Source organism: Chenopodium album, chromosome 20 (assembly GCF_948465745.1).
Source record: "Chenopodium album chromosome 20, dcCheAlbu1.1, whole genome shotgun sequence".
Classification (NCBI taxonomy): domain Eukaryota; kingdom Viridiplantae; phylum Streptophyta; class Magnoliopsida; order Caryophyllales; family Amaranthaceae; genus Chenopodium; species Chenopodium album.
In genome coordinates this window covers 11,794,708-11,817,054 of record NC_137853.1, presented here as the reverse complement: position 1 = coordinate 11,817,054, position 22,347 = coordinate 11,794,708, and the positions used below count along the sequence as shown (strand labels likewise).

Genomic DNA, 22,347 nt, shown 5'->3' with positions numbered 1-22,347 from the left:
GGTGTGGCTAGTACTCCGTACTTAGCACCACAGAACTTGTTTTACATTCCAATTTCAAATTCATGATCTTTTTACGCTTGTTTAAATGAATCTGTAGTAGTATATTATACATATATCTGATCAAAATTCAATCTTGATGCTCTCCACAAAGTACATAACTTATCTACAACAATATTGGCAAACCAAACATATAATGGTGAAAAAATAAGGGGATTTGTAACAGATGAAGGGTACTATAGAAAATAAGGCTTCAATTTCTACGTCTAGACGCTCATAACCTGCATAAGAACTAATTGGACCACGGATGTAAAGAGAGGACAATAACCAGTATAATGATGAGCAGTAAAATTATGGCAAAGCAAGTCCATTTTCGGGTATTCTTCTGGGATTTTCTAGCTTGCTGCAGTTGGGTTGTTCCCCTCTGCACAAAGGAATTAGCCCTATCAACATTGGCCTCAATGTCGTCTATTTGCTCTCCTTGATGCTGAACCAAAACTGCTATGTCGAGAAATATCTGATGTAGTTCCATCAAGCTTCTTTCTATGTCTTTAACAGCATCATGCCTCTCTTGAATCTCGGCAATTGTATCTAGTATCTGTCCTCTACCCTGCATTTAGATCACAATGATTTTGTTCACACATTTAGCCATACATATCTTCTAAAAATACAAGTTATAGTATTTTAATTTGGCAATAATGAGTATGGCATTGAACAGGTTTTCAGCTGATGACTCTCAGTTCTTTTAATGGTTCATGACTTTGAACTAAGGCGCTCTGAGTTTTTTTTATAAGATTTCTTTTCTAGTTTCTAGTTTATATTTTTCTAAACATTTACCCTTTCACACTACATTTAAAATATTACCAAAAATGGTATTAATTTGGGGAAATATGACAAAATTACGCATCGATCGGTGTAATTAATGTAAATTTTAATTTAATCTTTTGACTTTTAGCTAGCTTATCTAACGCACCGGGGCTTTCGTTAGCCATTACCATATTCAAATTAGATTTCTTATTCCCCATACGTCTTAAATTAGATTTCTTATTCAATAAATGATTATTCTGTATTGAGGTTCTTAGATCTGAAGTGTATGAATTATGCTCAGCAATTTGCATGTAACCATTTTCATGTCCCGTTAGTATTGCTCCCCATCTTCAAAACACATATTTGTGGAGCCTATGTTCCATTTTTGTGATCAGGGCATTGTTTAGAGCATGAATTATCGACTTAAGCTGTAAACATTCATTAATCTTAGTAATTAGTACGAGTAATGATCTGATACACGTTACTGCGAGGTCTGCGACTAGTTATTTTTTCTGATTCCATGCATTTGATTTGTGGACATTCAAATATTTATATGCAGAACAGAGTATTGTAAAAAAGTGGTTAAGACACAACGAACCTGCTGTTGTATGGCCTTCTGCAGGAAGGTCTCGCTCTCTCCGCTGCTAATCAGCAAATCAACTGTCTTCTCATCTGGATTCTCCCCTGTCACGGTATAATACCTCCTCCCAACTGTCTCTTTATACTCTTCATTAATTTTCGCTCTCAGCTCTTGAAACTCATCCATCTTGTCTTTAAGTTTCTTCCCTAGACCCCCTACAACAGATGTCCTTGTCCGGTCTGTCGTGCTTCCTGGACCACAATCTGGCAGGCTCCGACTTGCAGCATTGGACTTGTCTAGGGCCTGAAGGCGCTCCTTGATATGTTTAGCCTTCTTCATTGTCTGGTTCACATCCTGGTCCATCCTAGACCGGATTGCCTTCACTACACCAGATTTGTGTGCTGTCTTGCTCTCCTCATGAGCCGCCCTCAGCTTGTGTTGGAGCTCCTCTATCTCCTTCAAATCCTCCTCAATCTTCGCCACATCTTCAAAGAACTTCTCGAGGTTTGCACCAACATCCCCCATCTCTATGTCACCGGAACCATTCTTCCTGTGCTGGGAGAAACTTGATAATAAGTCGTTCATTTTCGCTGTTAACAAAACTTTTCACTTAATCTATTTGTGCTTAAGAAATCACAATTTTTTTCTCTCCTCCCCTGTTTGATTTAGAAAAAGGGAGGAGTTTGATGCATTTAGAAGATATATTGTCGTCAAAATTGGGTTTACAGATAGAATATTCAACTACTAAAACTTCCAGAAAGATTTGTAAAGTCAATAAATGAAAACATTGTTAGGAAATTTTATACTATTTCGAATTATTTATGCTTAATAACTTAGACATGTAATAACCGAGTATAAGAAGGTGGGAGGAAGTAATGCAGGATTTTCTTGATTTTGCTTTGCAATGAAGAATTTCTTACTTTGTATGTAATTTTCTTATTCTTATTTTGGCTTTTACACGTCTTTGACCTTAATATATAAAAAAAACTTGGTATTATTTTTCTCTCAAAGTGTATAAATAGTTGTTTGGAATGAGTCTTTTTAGACATCATTTTATTGTATGACCAATTTGGTAGGCTTCCACTGTTTCATATTTTGAATGCAAAAAAAAATAAATAAAAGTTGCAACAACGTGTTGAAGGAAGCTATATAAGTCTGCCAGTTTCATTTTCAGAATGTGAATGGGTTACTTCGGATTACTTTATTATTAATTAAAATTAGGTTATACCCGTGCTAACAGTGGCGGATCTAGGATTTCTGACATGTTGAGTCATCATAAATTATTGATCACTTGTGAAAGTACAAATTTTTTTTTTTTTCAAATCTTGTTCATAATTAATTTCAATCCAAAAAGTTACAAAAAATAAATTATATTTCACCAAATTGATTTAAATCTAAAATAGTATACAAAAATCCATACTACAACCAAATACTCCATAGTAATTAAAAATTCAATCTTACAAGTTGAGAATACTGCAAATAACATGTTACAAACAAATAGTACTATAAAACTATTACATTAGGGCTCGTTTGGCATCGCTGTGATTTTTAGTTTTTTGGTTTTTTGTTTTTTAAAAGTGTATTATATATTTCACATAATGAATCAAAAAATATATAGACTTATTAAAATCATGATAATTTTGAAAACTGACAACAGAAAAGTGGAAACACCTTTTTCTTGTTTCTTTTTTTTTGGTTTTTGATTTTCAAAAAAACAGAAAACTGAAAACCAAAATTGATGCCAAACAAGCCCTTAACTTTATGATTTTTTACTTAATTGATAAGATTTGTGGGAAAATATTATACACAAAAGTTTAAGAAAAGCGGGTTTACAATAATTTAATGAATGGCGGTATTTAGCGCGAGAAAATTTGACGGAGTACTACAATTTCTATTTTTCTCTCTCTTCATGGGTTTCTATTTGATCTTTTTTTTTCTGCTCTCTTCTCTCTCCTCTTCACTTTCTCTCTCCTCTGCACTTCTTCTTCCCTCTTTCTTTCTCCTTTGTTCTTCAATTTCCTTCTTTTTTTCGATTTTATCTTGATTTTGTAACATAATTTTCATGTTTTGATAAATGATTCATCTTCTACATGTAGGAGTTTATAGGTACTACGCAGCGGAAATAAACATGAAACATATTCATACAGTACCTAATCCAAGGATCTAATGCATAACACATAAAGAACAAATAATTGTACCTTTGAAGCGTGATTCCACGTGCGATCGAGCAAGAACAAAGGGAGATAAAGAACCCCAAGCGTGATTCCTCTACTTGGTCCACGAGCACATATTAAACCTCCACTAATGCTAGTTAGTCATGACTGAACGCTTCAATCAACCTTCAGCGGAGAAGAGAGACATGAGCTAGCCATGAGCCACCACGACGAACACCACGAGCCACCATGAGGGGCACCGCACGTACGGACGTGAAGGGGAGAGGGGAGGGCCGTGAGTGAGGAGAGTGTTTAGGGTTTTGGGATTGGTTGCCTTGATGTCAAAATTCACAGTGTGTGAATTATGACTGCTTACTGCAAACCCTAGGCATGGATCTTATTTATAGATCTCATCTCTAAATAAGAGCCCATGTTAAAAGCCCAAAACCCTTATCCTAAACACACTTCTCTAGCCCAACACTCTACATGGTATGTCATAATCTCATGAGGCCCATTAATGGGCCTCTTACTTGTTTAACCCAATACCCTTGTTGTGTGACCTCATGGAATCCATTCTATAAGGCTTTGGGCTATTTAACTAACCCAAAGATCAATTATCATATCTAGCACCAGATATCGACGACCCTATAGAATGAACTTATTATCTCCATAATAGTGATCCTTGATATATCTAGTAATTGCACTTATCGAAGACATAATTCCTTCAATCTCCCACTTGTCTGAGACAAGTGCGCAATATTCAAATTCCTTAAGTCAATGTGTGTCGATTTGATAACATGATTGCATCTCATGTCGTGATCATATTAATCTGCAAATCTTTCTTGAAATCTGAGTTAGAATTACAAAACAAATGGTTACAATGTAATCCATTTGAGCACGGCCATGCATTTTTTGAATTCTCCCTCTTCAAAGGGCCAAGACACATTCCTAATTAAATAGGTAGACTCTATCCAATCTTGTGGCAACCAAAACTCCCACTCAACTCATGAAGTAACCGGGAAACATCCTTTATAATCTCCAGTTACGGCTAGACGCTTGAATGTACCACAGTTAAATCAATCATTGAATTGAATCAGTGTTCCACTCATGTCAAAGGAATCCACTAATATATCCGGAAACTCTATACTTGAACTTCAAAGTAGGTCTATAGTTCGATCATGCATCATTCATGCATATCCATGTGATTGACCGAGCATCACTACGCTCCTATAGCCCATGAAACTGCGCTATCCAATCAATCTTAACATGCTAGTCCATTATTGGAAGTCATTTATGTCCAGTTTAATGATTCCAAACTAGGAACTTAAATAATATATGAATTTAATTCACCTGTGGGGTTTCATTCAAAAGGTCATCAACTTAGTGAGCCCATCAATTCATAATTATTTTGGACATTTTATTTAATCTTGAAACCACGATTAAATAAGATTGAAACTTTGTTTCAATTGATAAACATAATTCTGCAAGCTAATGTATTTACTTTTGTAATATGCTTTCTCAAAACATACACAACTAAAATTACATAACTTGCTTCAATCCAAAAACCTTAGTATGACTCTCATACCTTGGTCATGGAAGGGGTTCAGTAAGTATAGTTCATGAGACATTCTCATAAACATGAATTTTGCAATTTCTAAGTTTTATAATCATTTTCATCTCCATACACTAAGAATTTTCTTTCGCCCTTTCGCAAGGAACTTTGGAATTTCTAATTTGTATTCCAACGTTACATTGGATTTCGATTGAAATCTATCATCACTTGTTCTAAAACACGTGAATCAAATGGATGAGAATAGTCCATGACATGCATGATGCATCCTTTGCATATTGCATAAGGATCATCACTCAAAGTCTTAATTTCATCAACCTTTCTCAAGGTATTGAATCATTAAGCAACGTGCCATGTCACATGGGATTGAAACTCTTTTCAATATAATGTTGAACCTTATAAGAATCTTATCAATATAAGCTTCTTAACCAAAACTCAAACATCCTTCGAGACCTATCTATATAGATCTTGAATCCCAAATGTACTCATCTTCTTCTTCAAGATTTTCATACAAAATGCATTACCCACCACTTGACTCTTCAAGCAATGAATAATTGCTCTTTATACTAGATCAAGAAGACTTCATAGCTCCCACTAAACATCTTGTACATACAAGACATTTTCTTCATTTTACGAGAACATCAAACGAATTGATTAACTCACAAAATTAGGAACATAACTCCCTGATGCTAACTTCAATCCATTATGAATCTTTTATGCATCCTTAGGATTACTGGATCTCCAAACTTTTGATTGTATCATATACAAATCTTATTTCATGAACAATTTCAAGAAAGTGTTTTGAAATTCATCTACCAAATCTTATAAGGTAAAAATCACTAAAACACCATAATTAAGTCCCCTTTAATGGGTAATTTAAATTTCCTTTAAAAACATAATATTTAGGGTTCTACATAAAATTCCTGCTCTATTTTTCTAATTAAAACTTGCTGAAAATTAGTCTTAAAGCACTTAAATTGAAGATCTAAATATTAATACATCATATACTTTCATAATTTCATAAATCAAGAACCTAGGGTTTCAAAAATTGGGACTTTTTAATTAAGAACCAAATCTGAAAATTAATTAACATAATTACAACATTCAAACATCAAAATTTAATCCCAAAATTCATAATTTATAATTAGGTCTAAGCATAGATTAAGTAAGAAAGATTAAATTTTTTTTTTTCGAGAGCCAAACATGGCAGCAGCAGCCACCGCGGCAAGGCTGGGCTGCTGGCGCCTGTCGCCGCAGCTGCTGGCCGTGCGCTGGTGGCTTGCGGTGGTGTGTGGTGGTGGTCCGGCCACGTGTGTGGCTGTGGTGGTGGCCGGCCGTGAGAAAGGGGAAGGGGAAGAGGAAGAAAAAAAAAGAAAGAAAAGTAAGGAGAAAAGGGGAGAAGCTTACCTTGGGTTTTCTCCACTCTGGACAAAGTTGATTTGCCTCATAAGTGGGATATTTATACCCCTTCTCTACCAACCCTTTTACCCTAAACTTTCCTCTTTTAATTTTCCTAATCCCTTCCCAAATAAAACTTGTTAAAAATTAAACTTTCTTAAATTAAAACCCCATCTTTTAAAATAAAAATAATTAAATAAACTTTCCTTTTATAATAATATTAATTAAAATGCTTTAATTAAAATGATTATAACTAATTAAATATTTTATAAAATACATATTTTAAATAAAATACGTATAAAAATACGGGGTATTACTGATAACTTCTCAAATTTCTTCGAGATTTTCGAAATCACTATTCTTGAACTCTTTTAAGGCTCTCGAACTTTTCGAGATTCTTATGCTCCCACTTACCTTTTGAGGAGGCATTATTTAGCATAGGGTGAACCAACCATGGTTTTGAACCATGTTTGTTTGTTGCTTTTCTCGAACTCTTTTGAGATTTACACTACTCCCACTTGACCTTTTGGAACAATTTCCATAAGGGCACCTACTTGAGCAACAAACATTTTGTGCTAAGTATGGTTGTGTAGTAGTACCCCGTGCTCTATATAGGAATCGAACATGCATCAAACGGTTTAACACATGTTTTATTCCTTGCTTTGTAGAAAGACTTAATAAGAACTTTTCTTATCCATATCACATATGAAGCCTTTGCTACATTTGATTTGACGTATGCAGTTTGTTTAGTTTTGTAGCTTTTCTTAAAAGTATATCCCTTGAACAATGGTTGGAAGATAGGTAATTTACATCCATTATCAAAATATATCTCATATAGATTGATAACTTCCTTCATAAACACTTCACAAGGTTTTCTTTCGGAGTTTGTTGTAAAACGATTTCACAACTCTTGGATGTTTATCAATGTCTTGGCTTAAATTCTCATTATTACGATCATATCGCAATACTTTGAATGTGTTGCCAATACATGTCTCGACTTAAATTTTCACAATTACAATCATATTGTAGTGTAATCATTATCTTGTCAAGTTGATACTGAACTTCATACTGAAAATTTTGAACTTTTCAAAATTTCACTCTTATGCTTCAACTAAGCACAAGTAGTGATCGTATCACAAATGAAGTTTCATTGTCTGTCTCTAGCCTTTGAACCTTTGGTTTTCTTACATCGATATGTATTCAACCTTGAGTGCTCATCATCATTTCTCTAAATAGTGACTTAGTCAAAATTTCAAATTAGAATGATAATTACATATATCAATGGATTCATAATCTAATGATATTGAAAGTCCATCCCTTTGGATCTTCCGCATGCAATTTTCATTTTCATTCGAATGAATTGATATTTTAGAGACAATTTATATATATATAGAAATGGTTTAATTGTTTCTATCATATAGAATTTTAAACCTATTTAGCAATTCAAAACACATTATGACTCAATGAAGCATAGAATAACATTTATTCCACGTTTTGAATCTTTGATGTTTAGTCATTACTAACATTGAATGTTGTTTTGATAATGGCAAGAATGAATAACATTTATTCAATTCTAACCAATAACAAGGTAAGGTGAAATATAGGTTCTACTTGTGAAGTTGCAACTTTTGCTTCCAAACTTGTAGATTCTACTTGTGAAGTAGCAACATTTGCTTCTAAACTTGTAGATTTATTTCTCCTTTAGCCATATCTTCTTCCTTTAGTTCATTCAAATTGTGCAATGAGTGATCTAAACAAGACATCATATGTCCAAGAAGTAGCAATATGCTAAATCAATTTCTATAATATAATTCTTAAATTGGAACATTTCCATTCTTTTACCTTCCAACTATATGAGGTAGTATCTAATCAATTGGAATTGGTCCATTTAATTTGAAACATTTGTTGTTCATAACAACTTTTAGCATGTAAGTAGTTCTAGGTTTGAGAAGTAGCAACTTGTTTGCAATTCTTGGCCTATAACTTCTTAATGCAATCCTCATATATTCCTAAACCTTTCCCGTTTGAGCCACCTAGAACATTTCTCTTAGGTTCAAAATGATACCTTGCTCAACTACTTTAAGCACTTTTCATGATTCTGCTAAGTCTATTCTATCATTATTTATATTTGAGTTTAATCAAGTATTAAACTCTATATAAAGTAGATGAAGAATACTGTCATTTGATCAACTTTTGATCATAGAGATGATCAACTTTTGATCATAGAGATTTCCAATCACTTTCTTATATTCAATCATATTGAAGATAAGAGATTTTATTGGACTTGTACACTTGTCTTTTGAGGGATTGTACCTCTCATCTCATTATATCCCATGAAACATTTTTCAAAATGAAGATGTGTTGGTATTTTATTCAAACATTTTGAATAAAACCAACCTTAGACATGTGACATGAATTTCTAAAACTTGCCTTTCAGAACAATCTTAGCAAAATTGGAATATAGGTTTATGGATTATCTTTTAAACTTTTTGAGAACGTTTCTCAACTTTATTTTCAATCGAGGAGATTATATATAATAATAAAATTAGAACGACATGTTTCCTATAAGTAAACGCAAAATTCAATTATGTTTATTAAATTTAAAGTGCCAAAAGCGAATTAAATTGGTAACTTTAAAACACTCTATTCAATTTAAGTGATCCCAACTTGAATTAAGTGATTCCAAGATCCTTTATTCGTGCAATAATTAACCAGAGTGAGGCCCTGCAATCAACCATTACATTTTCAAGGTGAGTAAACTCTTTACTGATTACAACTCTTGTAATTCTTGGTTGAATAATTAACCATCGTATGTTTAATTATTACTCTTAGCTTCAAGGTTATAAACGCTTTAGGTAACCTTGTTGAATATAACCAATTAAAAGTGTAGATATGCGGTCCTACCCCCACTTCCCCAAGATATATTATGATGTTCTGCTGAGGGCCGACCCATCATAAACGATCAAGGTTTTCGTCGGGTTTTTAATTGGAAAAGCTACATCAATATTACTGGGATCTAGATTTATTATGTTGTGATTAAATAGTGAACTCTAGCGCATCATCACAATACATCAATAAAATCTAACATGCATAAAATACTGAATGCATAAATAAGACATAGCATGGCCCCTAATCCTAAGAAAACTAATAAAGTAAATGCTCCCACTTGAATCATCATGGATCGCATCCACCTTGCTCCTTTGGGCCTTCACTTCATGGGCTTCTTGGATTAACTGCAACCTGTAATTCTACTCTATTCTATCTACTACTTAAATAAAATAAAATAAAATTACAAAATACTTTATCGGTACGTAGACCGTACTAAGATTACAAAAATACATCACGATGCGCAGATCGTATTTAGCAATCTAATGGGCCATACTAGTCATTATATAGCAATAAACAACATCATATATTATAAAATTGTCACATAATAAATCACTCATCATGCTTTCCTAAACTACAACATCAAATGTTCACAATTAAGGAAACATGGCATCTAAATATCTCATATTTTAATTAATGTAATTAGATAATATCATATATTATTCATGATCATCAATAAAATATCATATATTATAAATTAGTCATGAGATAGAATCAAATCTTATTTTAATCTTAAAAGATAAATCATATTTATCCTCAAAGATTATCCTAACAAAGTTAGGAAACCTAATTACTAGCCAATCACAATGTTTTAAATCAATTATATCCAAAAATAATTATGGGATAATCACATTATTTATATCAATCTTTATCTTTTTGGAATATGCTCAGAATATTCTAACAAATTCTATCCAAAATTAACAATTTTAATTAAGGATAATTATCAAAAACCAACTTTTGAAATTTGATTTTATCCCAAAATAAAATCAGATTTTATTTTGAAAATTATCTTTAAAATAAAATAATTTAATAAAAAACATTTTTTTATTTTTAAATTATGCTGTTGCCACGTCAGCCAGGGAGTAATCCCCAACCAACGAAGCAGCTGCTTCCCGCAAAACCGCAACCGCAGCCAGGAACAAACCCCAGCCACGGCACAACCGCATAAGCAGCCTGACCGGAAGTTGCCGCCGATTCTCAGTGGGCTCCAATCGCCAAAGTCACCTTGTTCCTTGCCTGAACTTTCGTCGTCATCCGAGGGCTGCTGTGGCAGCTAGGCCGAAGCCCAGCCACCAGCTGAACACGGGTTGCAGCTTGCGGCTGTGCAACAGTTGCACCGCCTGCTGCCGCCCGTCGCCACTAGCTGCCGCCCTCACTTCCCGCACCCTTTCCGACCTCCTGGGCAGCCGCCGTGGCCCACCTGATGGTGGTTCGACCACCCAGCCACGGCTGCCCATCCCAAAAACTAATTCTTTCCTTTTTTTTTTTGAGATTTTTAATCTAATTAAACAACTTTTGCAAAATTAAATTAAATTAGGTCTTTTGAATTAAAACATAACTTTTATGCCTAATTCAATTTTGAAATCAAATTCATAATTCAATTTCAAATCTAGGGTTCTTCATAAAATTAATTAAAATTTAATTTAACTTTTAAATTAAAACATTGATTATACCAAAAAAATATATTTTATGTATAAAATCAATTCAATTAAATTTATGAAGCATAAAATTTTCGAAATTCATCAAAATTAAGCACAAAATCAAAATTTAGGGCTTTATTTCAATTAAAATTTTTGAAAAACTAGGGCTTTTATCAGATTTGTTGAGTAATTAAATCATATTTAATCATATCCCAAAAATTAAATCTCCATTTAATATAAAGATTGAACCATAATTAATTATTCTCCCTCCTAATTGAATTAAAATTGTGGACTATCAAAGAATTATTGGCAATATGCGTAAATGCAATAGGCTAACTGATACCACTGTAGGAGTTTATAGGTACTACGCAGCGGAAATAAACATGAATCATATTCATACAGTACCTAATCCAAGGATCTAATGCATAACACATAAAGAACAAATAATTGTACCTTTGAAGCGTGATTCCACGTGCGATCGAGCAAGAACAAAGGGAGATAAAGAACCCCAAGCGTGATTCCTCTACTTGGTCCACGGGCACAGATTAAACCTCCACTAATGCTAGTTAGTCATGACTGAACGCTTCAATCAACCTTCAACGGAGAAGAGAGACATGAGCTAGCCATGAGCCACCACGACGAACGCCACGAGCCACCATGAGGGGCACCGCACGTACGGACGTGAAGGGGAGAGGGGAGGGCCGTGAGTGAGGAGAGTGTTTAGGGTTTTGGGATTGGTTGCCTTGATGTCAGAATTCACAGTGTGTGAATTATGACTGCTTACTGCAAACCCTAGGCATGGATCTTATTTATAGATCTCATCTCTAAATAAGAGCCCATGTCAAAAGCCCAAAACCCTTATCCTAAACACACTTCTCTAGCCCAACACTCTACATGGTATGTCATAATCTCATGAGGCCCATTAATGGGCCTCTTACTTGTTTAACCCAATACCCTTATTGTGTGACCTCATGGGATCCATTCTATAAGGCTTTGGGCTATTTAACTAACCCAAAGATCAATTATCATATCTAGCACCAGATATCGACGACCCTATAGAATGAACTTATTATCTCCATAATAGTGATCCTTGATATATCTAGTAATTGCACTTATCGAAGACATAATTCCTTCACTACAGCCAATTTCGAGGTATGTATATGTTCATCTAATTTTTCACCCACTACGCAAAGCCACCGCCGCCACCACCACTACCGTGAACTTGAGCCTCGTTAACAGAAAAATTGTATATAAATTGATGGTTCATCTTTCACAACAGATCAAGCGAGTAACAATAGCAGCAATAATAATAGATCAAAGTAGTAGAAATTTCGAATCAAAGTAACAGAATATGGGTTACTTATGAAAAAAAACAAAAAAAAAAAAAAACTAGTGACATTTTGATACTCTGTTTTGCAATTTGCATCTGTAACTTAATTACTTTTGTGATAAAAAGGGTCACTTTTGTGAAAAAAAAGTTTACTTTTGCGAGAAAAAAGAGTCACTTTTAAGGTCACGTTTGTGAAAAAAAATGTCACTTTTGTGAAAAAAAAGGGTCACTTTTTTGAAAAAAAAAGGTCACTTTTGTAAATAAAAAGGGTCACTTTTGTAAGAAAAAAGGGTCACTTTTAACAAAATGTTCGATGTACAATAAAATTATTGTAAACCGGGGGCATGCAAAAGGTTTTGAATATTATATTTGGATGCACAAATATAGGATAGATCTAAAATATACATAGAAGCAAAAATCCAAACCCTTTCTATAAATATAAGAAATCAGCTACTGTAGCTTAGGAACAGTAACCATGTTTACTGTTGAAAATGAATAGTGGTTTGACATTTTTGCCCTTGCAATCACGTGCTGCTCTCTTCTTCTCTCTTCTGTTGCTGCTTTCTTTCTCTCTCTTCTATTCTCTCTCCATATCACTTTTTCTTTGCTGTTTGTCTCTTCTATTCTTTCTGTTTCTTCTCTTTTAGTTCTTTGTTTTCTTTAAATTTTTTTCAATTTCGGATCATCTGTTTTTTTTCCTTCTTGCTTTTTTTTTTCCCTTTTTGTTGCTATTTTCAATTCTTCTACCATTTATTTATGGGAGTAATTGATTTTGTTTCATTTTTTATGGAGTAATTAATTTTGATTCATATATTTTTTCCTTGTTTCTTTTTTCTTGTTTTTTGCTTTTTTTTTTTTAATCTTTCTTAATTTCGTTTCATTAAGTTTGGGAGTAATTAATGTCGTTTCATTTTTTATGGGAGTTATTAATTTCGTGTAATTCGTTTCTTTATTTATGGGAGTAATTAATTTCGTTTTTTGCTATTTTTCAATCTTTGGATTAGTAGGAGTTATCAATTTTGTTTTTTGATTAATGATTAATTTCGTTTAATTTCTGTAATGACTGATGATTCATTTCTGTAATTTGTTTTAATTTCGTTTCATTATTTTTGGGACTGATTAATTTTGGTTTAATTAATTTTGTTTTGCACTTATGTTGGATTAATAGGAGTTATCAATTTTGTTTTATTCTGTAATTGTTTTTCCTTTTTTTTTTTGCTTTGGTAAATGAGTGAATGACTGATAAGTGTTATTTATGTCGCTATTTTTAGGAGTTTTCTAGTTAGTTTTTCATAGTTTTTCTATCTTTTTACTTGGTTTTAATAACGTTTTACTACATTTGTCGTGTTTGTGTGTGAAATGTCGTTATTGCTCAATTTTGGCTTTTCTTGCATATTTTGGTGGCTTGTGACATTAGATCTGAAGTGTATGAATTATGCTCAGCAATATGCATGTTACCATTTTCAACTCCACCACACATCTTATCTTAATTAAAGTGTACATATATTTTATCCTCAATCTGAAAAATTTCTTATGATTAAACCCGTTATTTAATAAACATACGATGAACATACAAACAACGATAGAACAATAGCCAAAAAAAATCGATAACCTAAGGAACTGCGCGCAACGCGCGCGGGTCCACAACTAATTATTAAAAATAATTAAAATTGGTCTCTTTGATATTAATAATTATTAATATTTTTTTCTTCTACTTATATTTATATCCTATAATTGTGCATCCAATTTTAATATTTTCCCACAAATCTTGTCAATATTAAAACTGGTCTCTTTGATATTTTTTAAAAGAAAACCATTGACGCAGTGCAAAGTTCTTCAACAATAGTAGCATCAAAGAGATCGCCTCTCTACAATAAGCGGTCTCTTTGATATTTTGTTTTTTAAAAAAAAGCAATTTTTTTTCTTGTTGCTGCTAAGTCACGTGACTCAGTGGGCACCTATATACATCCGCCAATGCGTGCTAAAACGTGTTGTTACTTCCTCTGTTAGTTCATTTTGATCATCATTTGATAATTATACATGATGATACTCATACTTAAGTTGGGTTGTTAGAATTGTTACGATACATATTTTCAAATACGTAGTTTTTTTATATATTCTTTGCAACTACAAAGTTTAAGATATTAAGTGTTACAGATTTAAAGTGGTACGTTGATAAGCAATCAAACATGCAAGTTAAAATGAAACAACTAAAAAAAAAAGGGCATAATTGGGTTATTGGCGTTTTGAGCCAAAATATGTGGGTTGAGATTTGGGATAGGGATGATCTTGTTAGGTAAAGCTCATTTAGAGAGCTTTTTTTATTTAGGTCTATTTGAAATTTGACCAAATGAAAAAGCTACTTTTGAGTGTTTGATAAATAACTTATTAAAAGAGTTTTTTAAGTCGAAAATGCTCTCTTTGAAAATCTCCAAAAAAAAAAAAAAAAAAGTTTTTTTTAAAATCAGCTTATTGAATATTTTTTTTAAAATCAACTTATTGAATATTTAGCTTTATAGTTATTATCTCTATTATATTATTCCTTTTAAATGTTTATATGAAGTAATATATACTTAAAATAAATCAATTGTATTTTGGGAAAAGGGTGAGGGGATCCTTCACCCTCAAGGGGATTGAACTCCTACATCAAACTCAGTAGAATATTTCCTTATCACTAGGCCAACAGAATGTTACTACCAACATTCCGAGCAAACAATAAGGGTATTTACAGATGAGGTTCAAATACAAAAACATCCCAATTGAGCCAAACAGAGGAACTACTCCAAAATTTAGTTAAAACAAGCTTTGTTTCTCTTCATCTTGGAAACAATATTGACTTCATTCCTGATCAAAATTGAGCTCCCACAATTCTTAATTACAATGACAAAAGACGGTTAAAGAAAAAAGGTATAATGAAGCGAAGATCTGACATAGCTACAGAGTGTACATGGCATTTCAAGATCTTGTAATCCTCCATCCAAAAACCAATGTGACTAGTGAGTTACTTTTTCCATGGCTTTACAGAGAGAACAATAATTAATATGATGATGAGAAGTATAATGATGGCAAAGCAAGTCCATTTTCGAGTATTCTTCTGGTGTTTCCTAGCAGTATGCAGTTGCTCAGTTCCTCCCCTAACAAAGGAAGAAGCTCTACCAACATTAGCCTGGATATCATCTAACTGCTCACCTTGATACTGAACCAACACTGCCATATCAAGAAATGTCTGGTGTAGTTCCATTAAGTTTCTTTCGATATCTTTGACAGCATCATGCCTCTCTTGGAGCTCAGCAATCGTATCTAGAATTTGTCCCCTGCCCTGCAGTTGCACAAGAACGACTTCACACATCAGTTCACATTGTTCCTTAATCAAAGATACAATTGCACTAAAGCAAATTCACATGACAGTCCACATTGTTTCTCACACTATATGAATTATAGCATTCAGGGCATATATAACAAGATTTGTATGGAACATGGGCATTGCTATATGCCTATATGCCTATATGCATTATGCCACTCAATCGATATCCAAAAACACAAAACTATGTAATTAAGTGTTTAAGCACTTAACATAAGATATAAATTAACACTTCCAAACAATCCAAAGTAAAGGTTAGTGAGAAAACGACCTAATTGAGGAGAAACTTTAAAGATTGGTCATATATCAAAATTCACTTATGTATTATACTATTATCTATTTGTACAGGTTCACCCGATTAGCATAGAAATCGAACCAAATTTAGTCTTGAATGGCAAATTTTACAGTCCTAGCTATCCTCAGGAAAAGAGTTGACATTTAACATTTGTGCAAATCTGCAAAGTTAAATCTGAATGACTTCCATTTAGTTCTCTAGTTAGAAATCCAATCAAAGTATCAAAGGTCTAAACTTTCATTTGAATACTTATAGAAAATTACATCTTCTTGGAAGATTCAAAGATGTAAACAAGAGCCCTTTACTTTCATTTGAAAGAATATTGGCTTTTAAACTTGTAGATATTACACGAACTTTGAGTTATTGTATCAGTTCTTAAACTTTTTCTGGGAGCCTGAGTGTTATCCGTAGCATCTGCTACAACACGACACAATCATATTGATTACTGTTTTAGCCTATTAATTTCAGTTACAGTGTGATAACTCTCGACCAATTACATCTATAACTACGAGTACCAAGGATTGTTACATGTCTAATTTTACTTCATATTCTTCCACTCAATGAAATTATGTTAAAGATTCCTTCCTGAGTTTCCACTGCCTACATCAAAAGGGAGATTCTATTCTGCTTTTTTGCTTCTGATTCTGAGAATCCTTCCAAACCAGTAGGCAAGTTTGTAACATTAAAAATTCTAAGGTTTTTCATTTTAAGGACTTTCTAACCACTACCTTACCAAAACTACTACGAAGTGTTTCCAACTTATAACCAATAATGTAACTATGTCTAACCTCAGCTACGTTAAAACTTAAAAAGATACAGAGTAATGCCAAAAAGACCCTATAATAATAAACCTTTATGGTTTCAGACTTTCAGATAAGCTCTACCAAGTTCATGTCACAGATAAACAGGAATTCAGACAAAGGGCAATATGTTCAATACGAGAAATTCAAGAGAACAGGATTAAAATCAAGTCGGCTAAACATCAAAATGTAATATGCTTGGTTAACTTTGAGGGTAAATGGCCCCATGACTCCATGAGAGTGAATTGAAAGGATGCTACATTGCAACATTTTCTTTTTTCTTTTTTTTTTTTTGAAGAAGAAAGGATGCTACATTACAACATTGCAAGGATGCTACATTGCAACATTGAGCAAACAGAACTTGAGCTAAACTTTGTACAGAACAACGTACATTAACCAACCACAAGTGTTTCATTACCAAACTCATAATATATATGCTCGTTTGTCCTCAAATAATTGTCTTGTAAACTATTTTGGTCCATCGTCAAATGATTTTCCAGTCACTTTACACGAAATATTTCACTTACCCAACCAATCCAACCTATACAACGACGGCTTCACTACTAACTGTCCCACTCTCTTTAAGTCATCGCTTTCTTTCTTCATATGTCATGTGAGGAATTCTTTACTCTTTCTCTCTAAATTAAATTTTTACTCTTTTTTTTTTAAGACAAATTAAATTTTACTCTTTATTTTCCATAAATTTACAAAGAAGACATATTATCCAACTAAATACACTTAATAGGTGTGCCAAAATCTTTGATGGATGGATTATTAATCACCTACAAATAAGACAATGGGTGGATGGAAGTCCGGATATTATTATCTAATGAGGAAAAATTCATTCCCTTTGTATACTGCATTCATTGACAAAATAATAGGCGGCATTTAATAATAGGATCAATTCGTTAGTTATACCATTCTCTCCATTTCATAATATCTAGTCCGTTAACCAAATATCGATACACTTGCTTTCTTTTTTAATTAAGTTTCTTTTAAATACTTGTGCATAATCTTAATTCTTAAAAGACATATAAGTAACGAAAGAATACTACATTCTCTATATTAACTCATTCATTTTCAATCCTAATTCCTAAAACACACTCAAGCCTTACTCACGATAAAAATTAGTTCATATAAGGGCCTGTTCACATTTATTTAATTTCAGTTCAATTCAGTTCAGCTCCAATCAGTTCAGTTCAGTTCCAATCAGTTCAGCTCTTAATTTCCCTCTCACATAAAATATTCATTTCAGCTCAATTCAGTTCAGTTCAGTTCCAATCAGTTCAGTTCAGCTTCAATTAGTTCAGTTCAGCTCAATTCAGTAAATATGAACAGGCCCTAAGTCCAAATACCAGTAACTACACTAATTTCAAACAAAATAAATCACATAGAGATACCTTAATTCAATAATTAGAGAAAGTGATTAACAACTACAACTACTAGTCAAAATAACTCACATGTCTACATTGATCCAGAAATACATTATTCTATATTAAACACTCATAACTACCACATGATCAATCATTCATCCCCAATTATCAAATCTCCCCATTCATATTTTTCATCAATCACAAAATTAATTTAAATAACAAATTATTAATAAATAAGTAAAAATCAGGAAAAACAAACCTGTTGTTGAATAGCCTTTTGCAGAAAATTCTCACTTTCACCAGTACTAATCAACAAATCAACAGTCTTTTCATCAGGATTTTCACCAGTAACAGTAAAAAACCTTCTTTCAACAGTTTCCCTATATTCCCCACTAATCTTCTCCCTTAACTCTTGAAATTCATCCATTTTCTCCTTCAATTTCTTCCTTAACCCATTAACAACCGAACTTCTCGTCCGGTCCGCTGAACTCCCCGGTCCACACCCGGCTATATTCCGGTTCGAAGCATTAGACCGGTCCAAAGCTTCCAACCTTACTTTGATCATTTTAGCCTTCTTCAATGCGACCGCGACATCGCGGTCCATTCTAGACCGGAGGTCTTTCACTGAACCGGCAGTGTGGGCCGTTTTGGTTTCTTCATGGGATGTTCTTAGTTTTTTGTGGACTTCCTCAATCTCCTTTAAGTCATCTTTGATAGTCTCGACGTCGTCGAAGAACTTATCAAGGTTTACTCCTGGGTTAGGGGTGGGAGAACCCATCTCTAAGTCACCCGGGTTTTCTCTGAACCGGGAGAATGAACTTGTGATGAGATTATTCATTTTTTTTTTTTTTGGGTTTTTTTTGTGGTGTTTGATTTGTAAATGGAGATGAGTTTAAATGTAAAACTGGAGTTGGATTTGGTTGAGTAGTTGAAATGTCAAAGTTGGAGGTACAGAAAAGGAGATGAATGAAGGAGTATGTAATACTGATTCAAGAGGAGGAAGTCAATGGGAAGGAGAAGACTTTGACTAAAATGGGGAGTTTGGATTATAATAATACAAGGTGAGATGATTGAATTATGGTTTTGGCTGTGAATTGGAGTTATTTGTTAGATGCGGTTGTAGAAATAGTACTATAAAATTGAAAAGGGAAGAACCGATGAAGTATCTAGGAAAGTGACGTCTAGCCGTAAAGGTTGGGGTAATATCGTATGGCTACCGCTGAGTAGTACATAACCGTGTGGGCGTGCGGTATGAACCAATATATATACGAAGTATTATGTAGGTTCAGTTTATTTGATCTTATTATTATTATACTAGGTTAAATCCCGTGTCATGCACGGTAATTTTTAAAACTTAATACTTATTATTAATTTAGCATTATTATTTAATTATAAAAAATTAAACCTAATGGTAAAATAGGATAAAAGTTCTGTAATTACAAAAAAATTTAAAAAAATTGATCACACTAAAGAAAACAGAGAAAATGCGAGTGAGGGATAGCTCAAGTGGTTAGAGCTTCCTCCCGGTTCCAGGAGATCTTGTGATCGATTCTTACCCTCCGCCCTTGTGGCTCTCTTAACACACACACACACACACACAAAAAAAAAAAAAAATAAAACAGAACGAATAATATATACACAACTAATAAAAATAACTATGAATTACATCATTCCTGGTTTCGCCTTTAGTATAAAGTTATAGATTTCGTAGTACTCTCTCCGTTTTTAAATACTTGCTCCAATTCTATTTTTTACACTATATATTTGTCATACTTTGACTAATGTTTGTGATTTATACATAAGAAAAAATATAGTCTTATGGGTACTTGTTGAAATCGTCTCAGTGAATAGATTATTAATTTTTAATTGTTAAATTTATACTTATTGATAATTAAAGATATAATTGATCAAATATTAGCATCGGCATACGTGCTCAAGAGAAATGGAGCAAGTATTTAAAAACGGGGGGAGTACTTACTAATTGGATGTTGGTGTAATGGTGATTGAGACTACACTTGGTAGACAAGACTTATGTTCGATTTCCCACAACAACAATTGGGAGGGGACCGGAACTTAAACACTAAGGAACACCAAAAAAAAAATATTCAGTAGTACTTTGAAACTCCCTCCGTGTTTTTTAAGTGTTACTCCCTCCATTTTTAAATACCTTGCTCCATTTCTATTTTATGCACTATTCATTTGTCCTACTTTGACTAATGTTTGTGATTTATGCATAAGAAAAAATATAGTCTTGTGGATACTTGTTGGAATCATCTCAATGAATAGATTATTAATTTTCAATTGTTAGAATTTATACTTATTGATAATTAAAGATATTAGTGATCAAAGATTAGCATTGGCATGCATGTCCAAGAGAATTGGAGCAAGTATTTAAAAACGGAGGGAGTACAATTTGACCGGCACGTAGTTTTAGGCAATTTAATTAACTTAAATAAAATAAGAGGTAAGTGGGGTAGTTGAAGTATTAAAAAATGAGTTAATACAAATTGAAGGTACTAACGTTTGCCAAAAGTTGCACAAAAGGGACTAAAGTTTCAGAAGTTGCAAAGAGGGTACTAAACCCACTATTCCAGGTTAACAATCCGGTTGCAATTGGTAATAACTGGTTACTTCCTATTTCCCTTTAAAAAAAAAAAAAAAAAAAAAAAAAAAAAAAAAAAAAAAGCTTAACTGTCCACTTAGCTGTACTTTGAGAAGTCAAAATCCATCATTACACTGACAATGGCACGATTTTTAGAAAGGTTAATGCCTTTTTATTCACTCTCTCTCACGCCCATTGGCTTCCTCATCACTTCCATTTTCAGATAAAAACATAGTATTTCATTCCAAAAAAAAAAACTCGTACTTCCTCTTCAAGAAAATCGCCATTAATGTGGGAGTGTGATTGTCAATCTTCCTCCAAGAAAGCAAAGTTGGCTGAGCTTCAATCTACTCAAGGTATATTCCCTTTTTTTGTCTTCACCTTCTTAATTTCGCCATTAATATATGGTGTTGTATGCTTGTTCTGTTTTTTTTTTTTTTTGGGCGAATTTTGTTTGAAAGTGATTTTTCTTGTTTCAATTATCATGATCTTGTATTTTGTTTGCGTAATTCTGTTGTTGTGGGTGATTATCAAAATTGAATTGTGTTGTTGTTGGGTAGAATTTCTTCATAATTATTTCTAGGGTTTTGGCTTACTAAAACAGAGTAGGTTTTCCCATGCAAAATACCTTGTCTAACTCCATTAATTTACCTAGGTATGGACGCTCTTAGCTTTCCGATGCTCACCCAATTTTCAGCAACCCCGATTTGCTTGTGGTCCATGTCTTCTCCAAGCTGGACTGGGGTAGTCGGGATAATGTGAAGAAGGTCGGCAGGAAATGGCGTCTGTGGTGGAAAACCCGCCACCTTGCCCGACTCCAACCCTTTTTCAGTCCTAGGGCCTCTGTCAACGAGTGGATCCTCAACGACCTCATCTACAATGATGGCAGTGACTTTCATGCCTGGATCAACAATGACATGACAGTCTATTTTGATGGCTTCCCTCTGCTCTTCAAGGAGGATGTGTAGGCTGTTGTTGTTAGGTTGGGTGGGGGGTATGTGCAGCTAGATGGTTTTTGGGGTTAGGAGCTGCTAGATTTAAGCTTGTTCTTATTTTTTTTTTTTTTTAAGTTTTAAGATGTGAATTGTGGGAGTGCATTGTCATGGTTAAGTAGGTTTTTGTTGTTAAAGTGACAAATCATTTATAATCTTTTGTTATTTGTCACTACCATGACAATGCTTAGGTTGAAATGGATGGCTTGGCTTGTATAGCCATTTTGTAATGGAACAAATGTATATGTATGAATGAAGCCAAATCTTTTAAATTGCTGTGTTGTTATTATTATGCACTTATTTTATCATGAATCAAATGCTATGATATGCAGAATGGATGAATTAAGCCATGTTTAGTTGTACATGAATTAAGGACAAGACATGAATTAAGACCACTTTGTATTTCCTGTAATTTTTGTAATTATTTCTTCTGATTTTTTTTTTCAATATATGCAAGGTGGAGAAGATGGCTATGGAGATGAGTATATATGGAAGTTTTTTGGAGTTGTACCAGCTATAATTTAACTGCTAGATTTCTTGAACAATGGCAAACTTTAGTCCCC

At 33.4% G+C, this 22,347-nt stretch overlaps 2 protein-coding genes across 2 annotated transcripts; both read right to left on the bottom strand.

Annotated features, from left to right (window-relative positions):
• Positions 1-145: 145 nt before the first annotated feature.
• On the bottom strand, positions 146-2,154 carry LOC145597968 (syntaxin-125-like). The gene is made up of 2 exons (XM_081654248.1): positions 1,403-2,154; positions 146-607 (listed from the first exon to the last, which is right to left on the bottom strand). Exons 1-2 carry the CDS (start codon positions 1,967-1,969, stop codon positions 290-292), a joined length of 885 nt encoding a protein of 294 aa, XP_081510374.1. The 5' UTR covers positions 1,970-2,154; the 3' UTR covers positions 146-289.
• A 12,995-nt stretch (positions 2,155-15,149) lies between these two features.
• Positions 15,150-19,256, bottom strand: LOC145597404 (syntaxin-121-like). Its single transcript, XM_081653562.1, has 2 exons — positions 18,450-19,256; positions 15,150-15,680 (listed from the first exon to the last, which is right to left on the bottom strand). Exons 1-2 carry the CDS (start codon positions 19,026-19,028, stop codon positions 15,363-15,365), a joined length of 897 nt encoding a protein of 298 aa, XP_081509688.1. The 5' UTR covers positions 19,029-19,256; the 3' UTR covers positions 15,150-15,362.
• Positions 19,257-22,347: the final 3,091 nt, after the last annotated feature.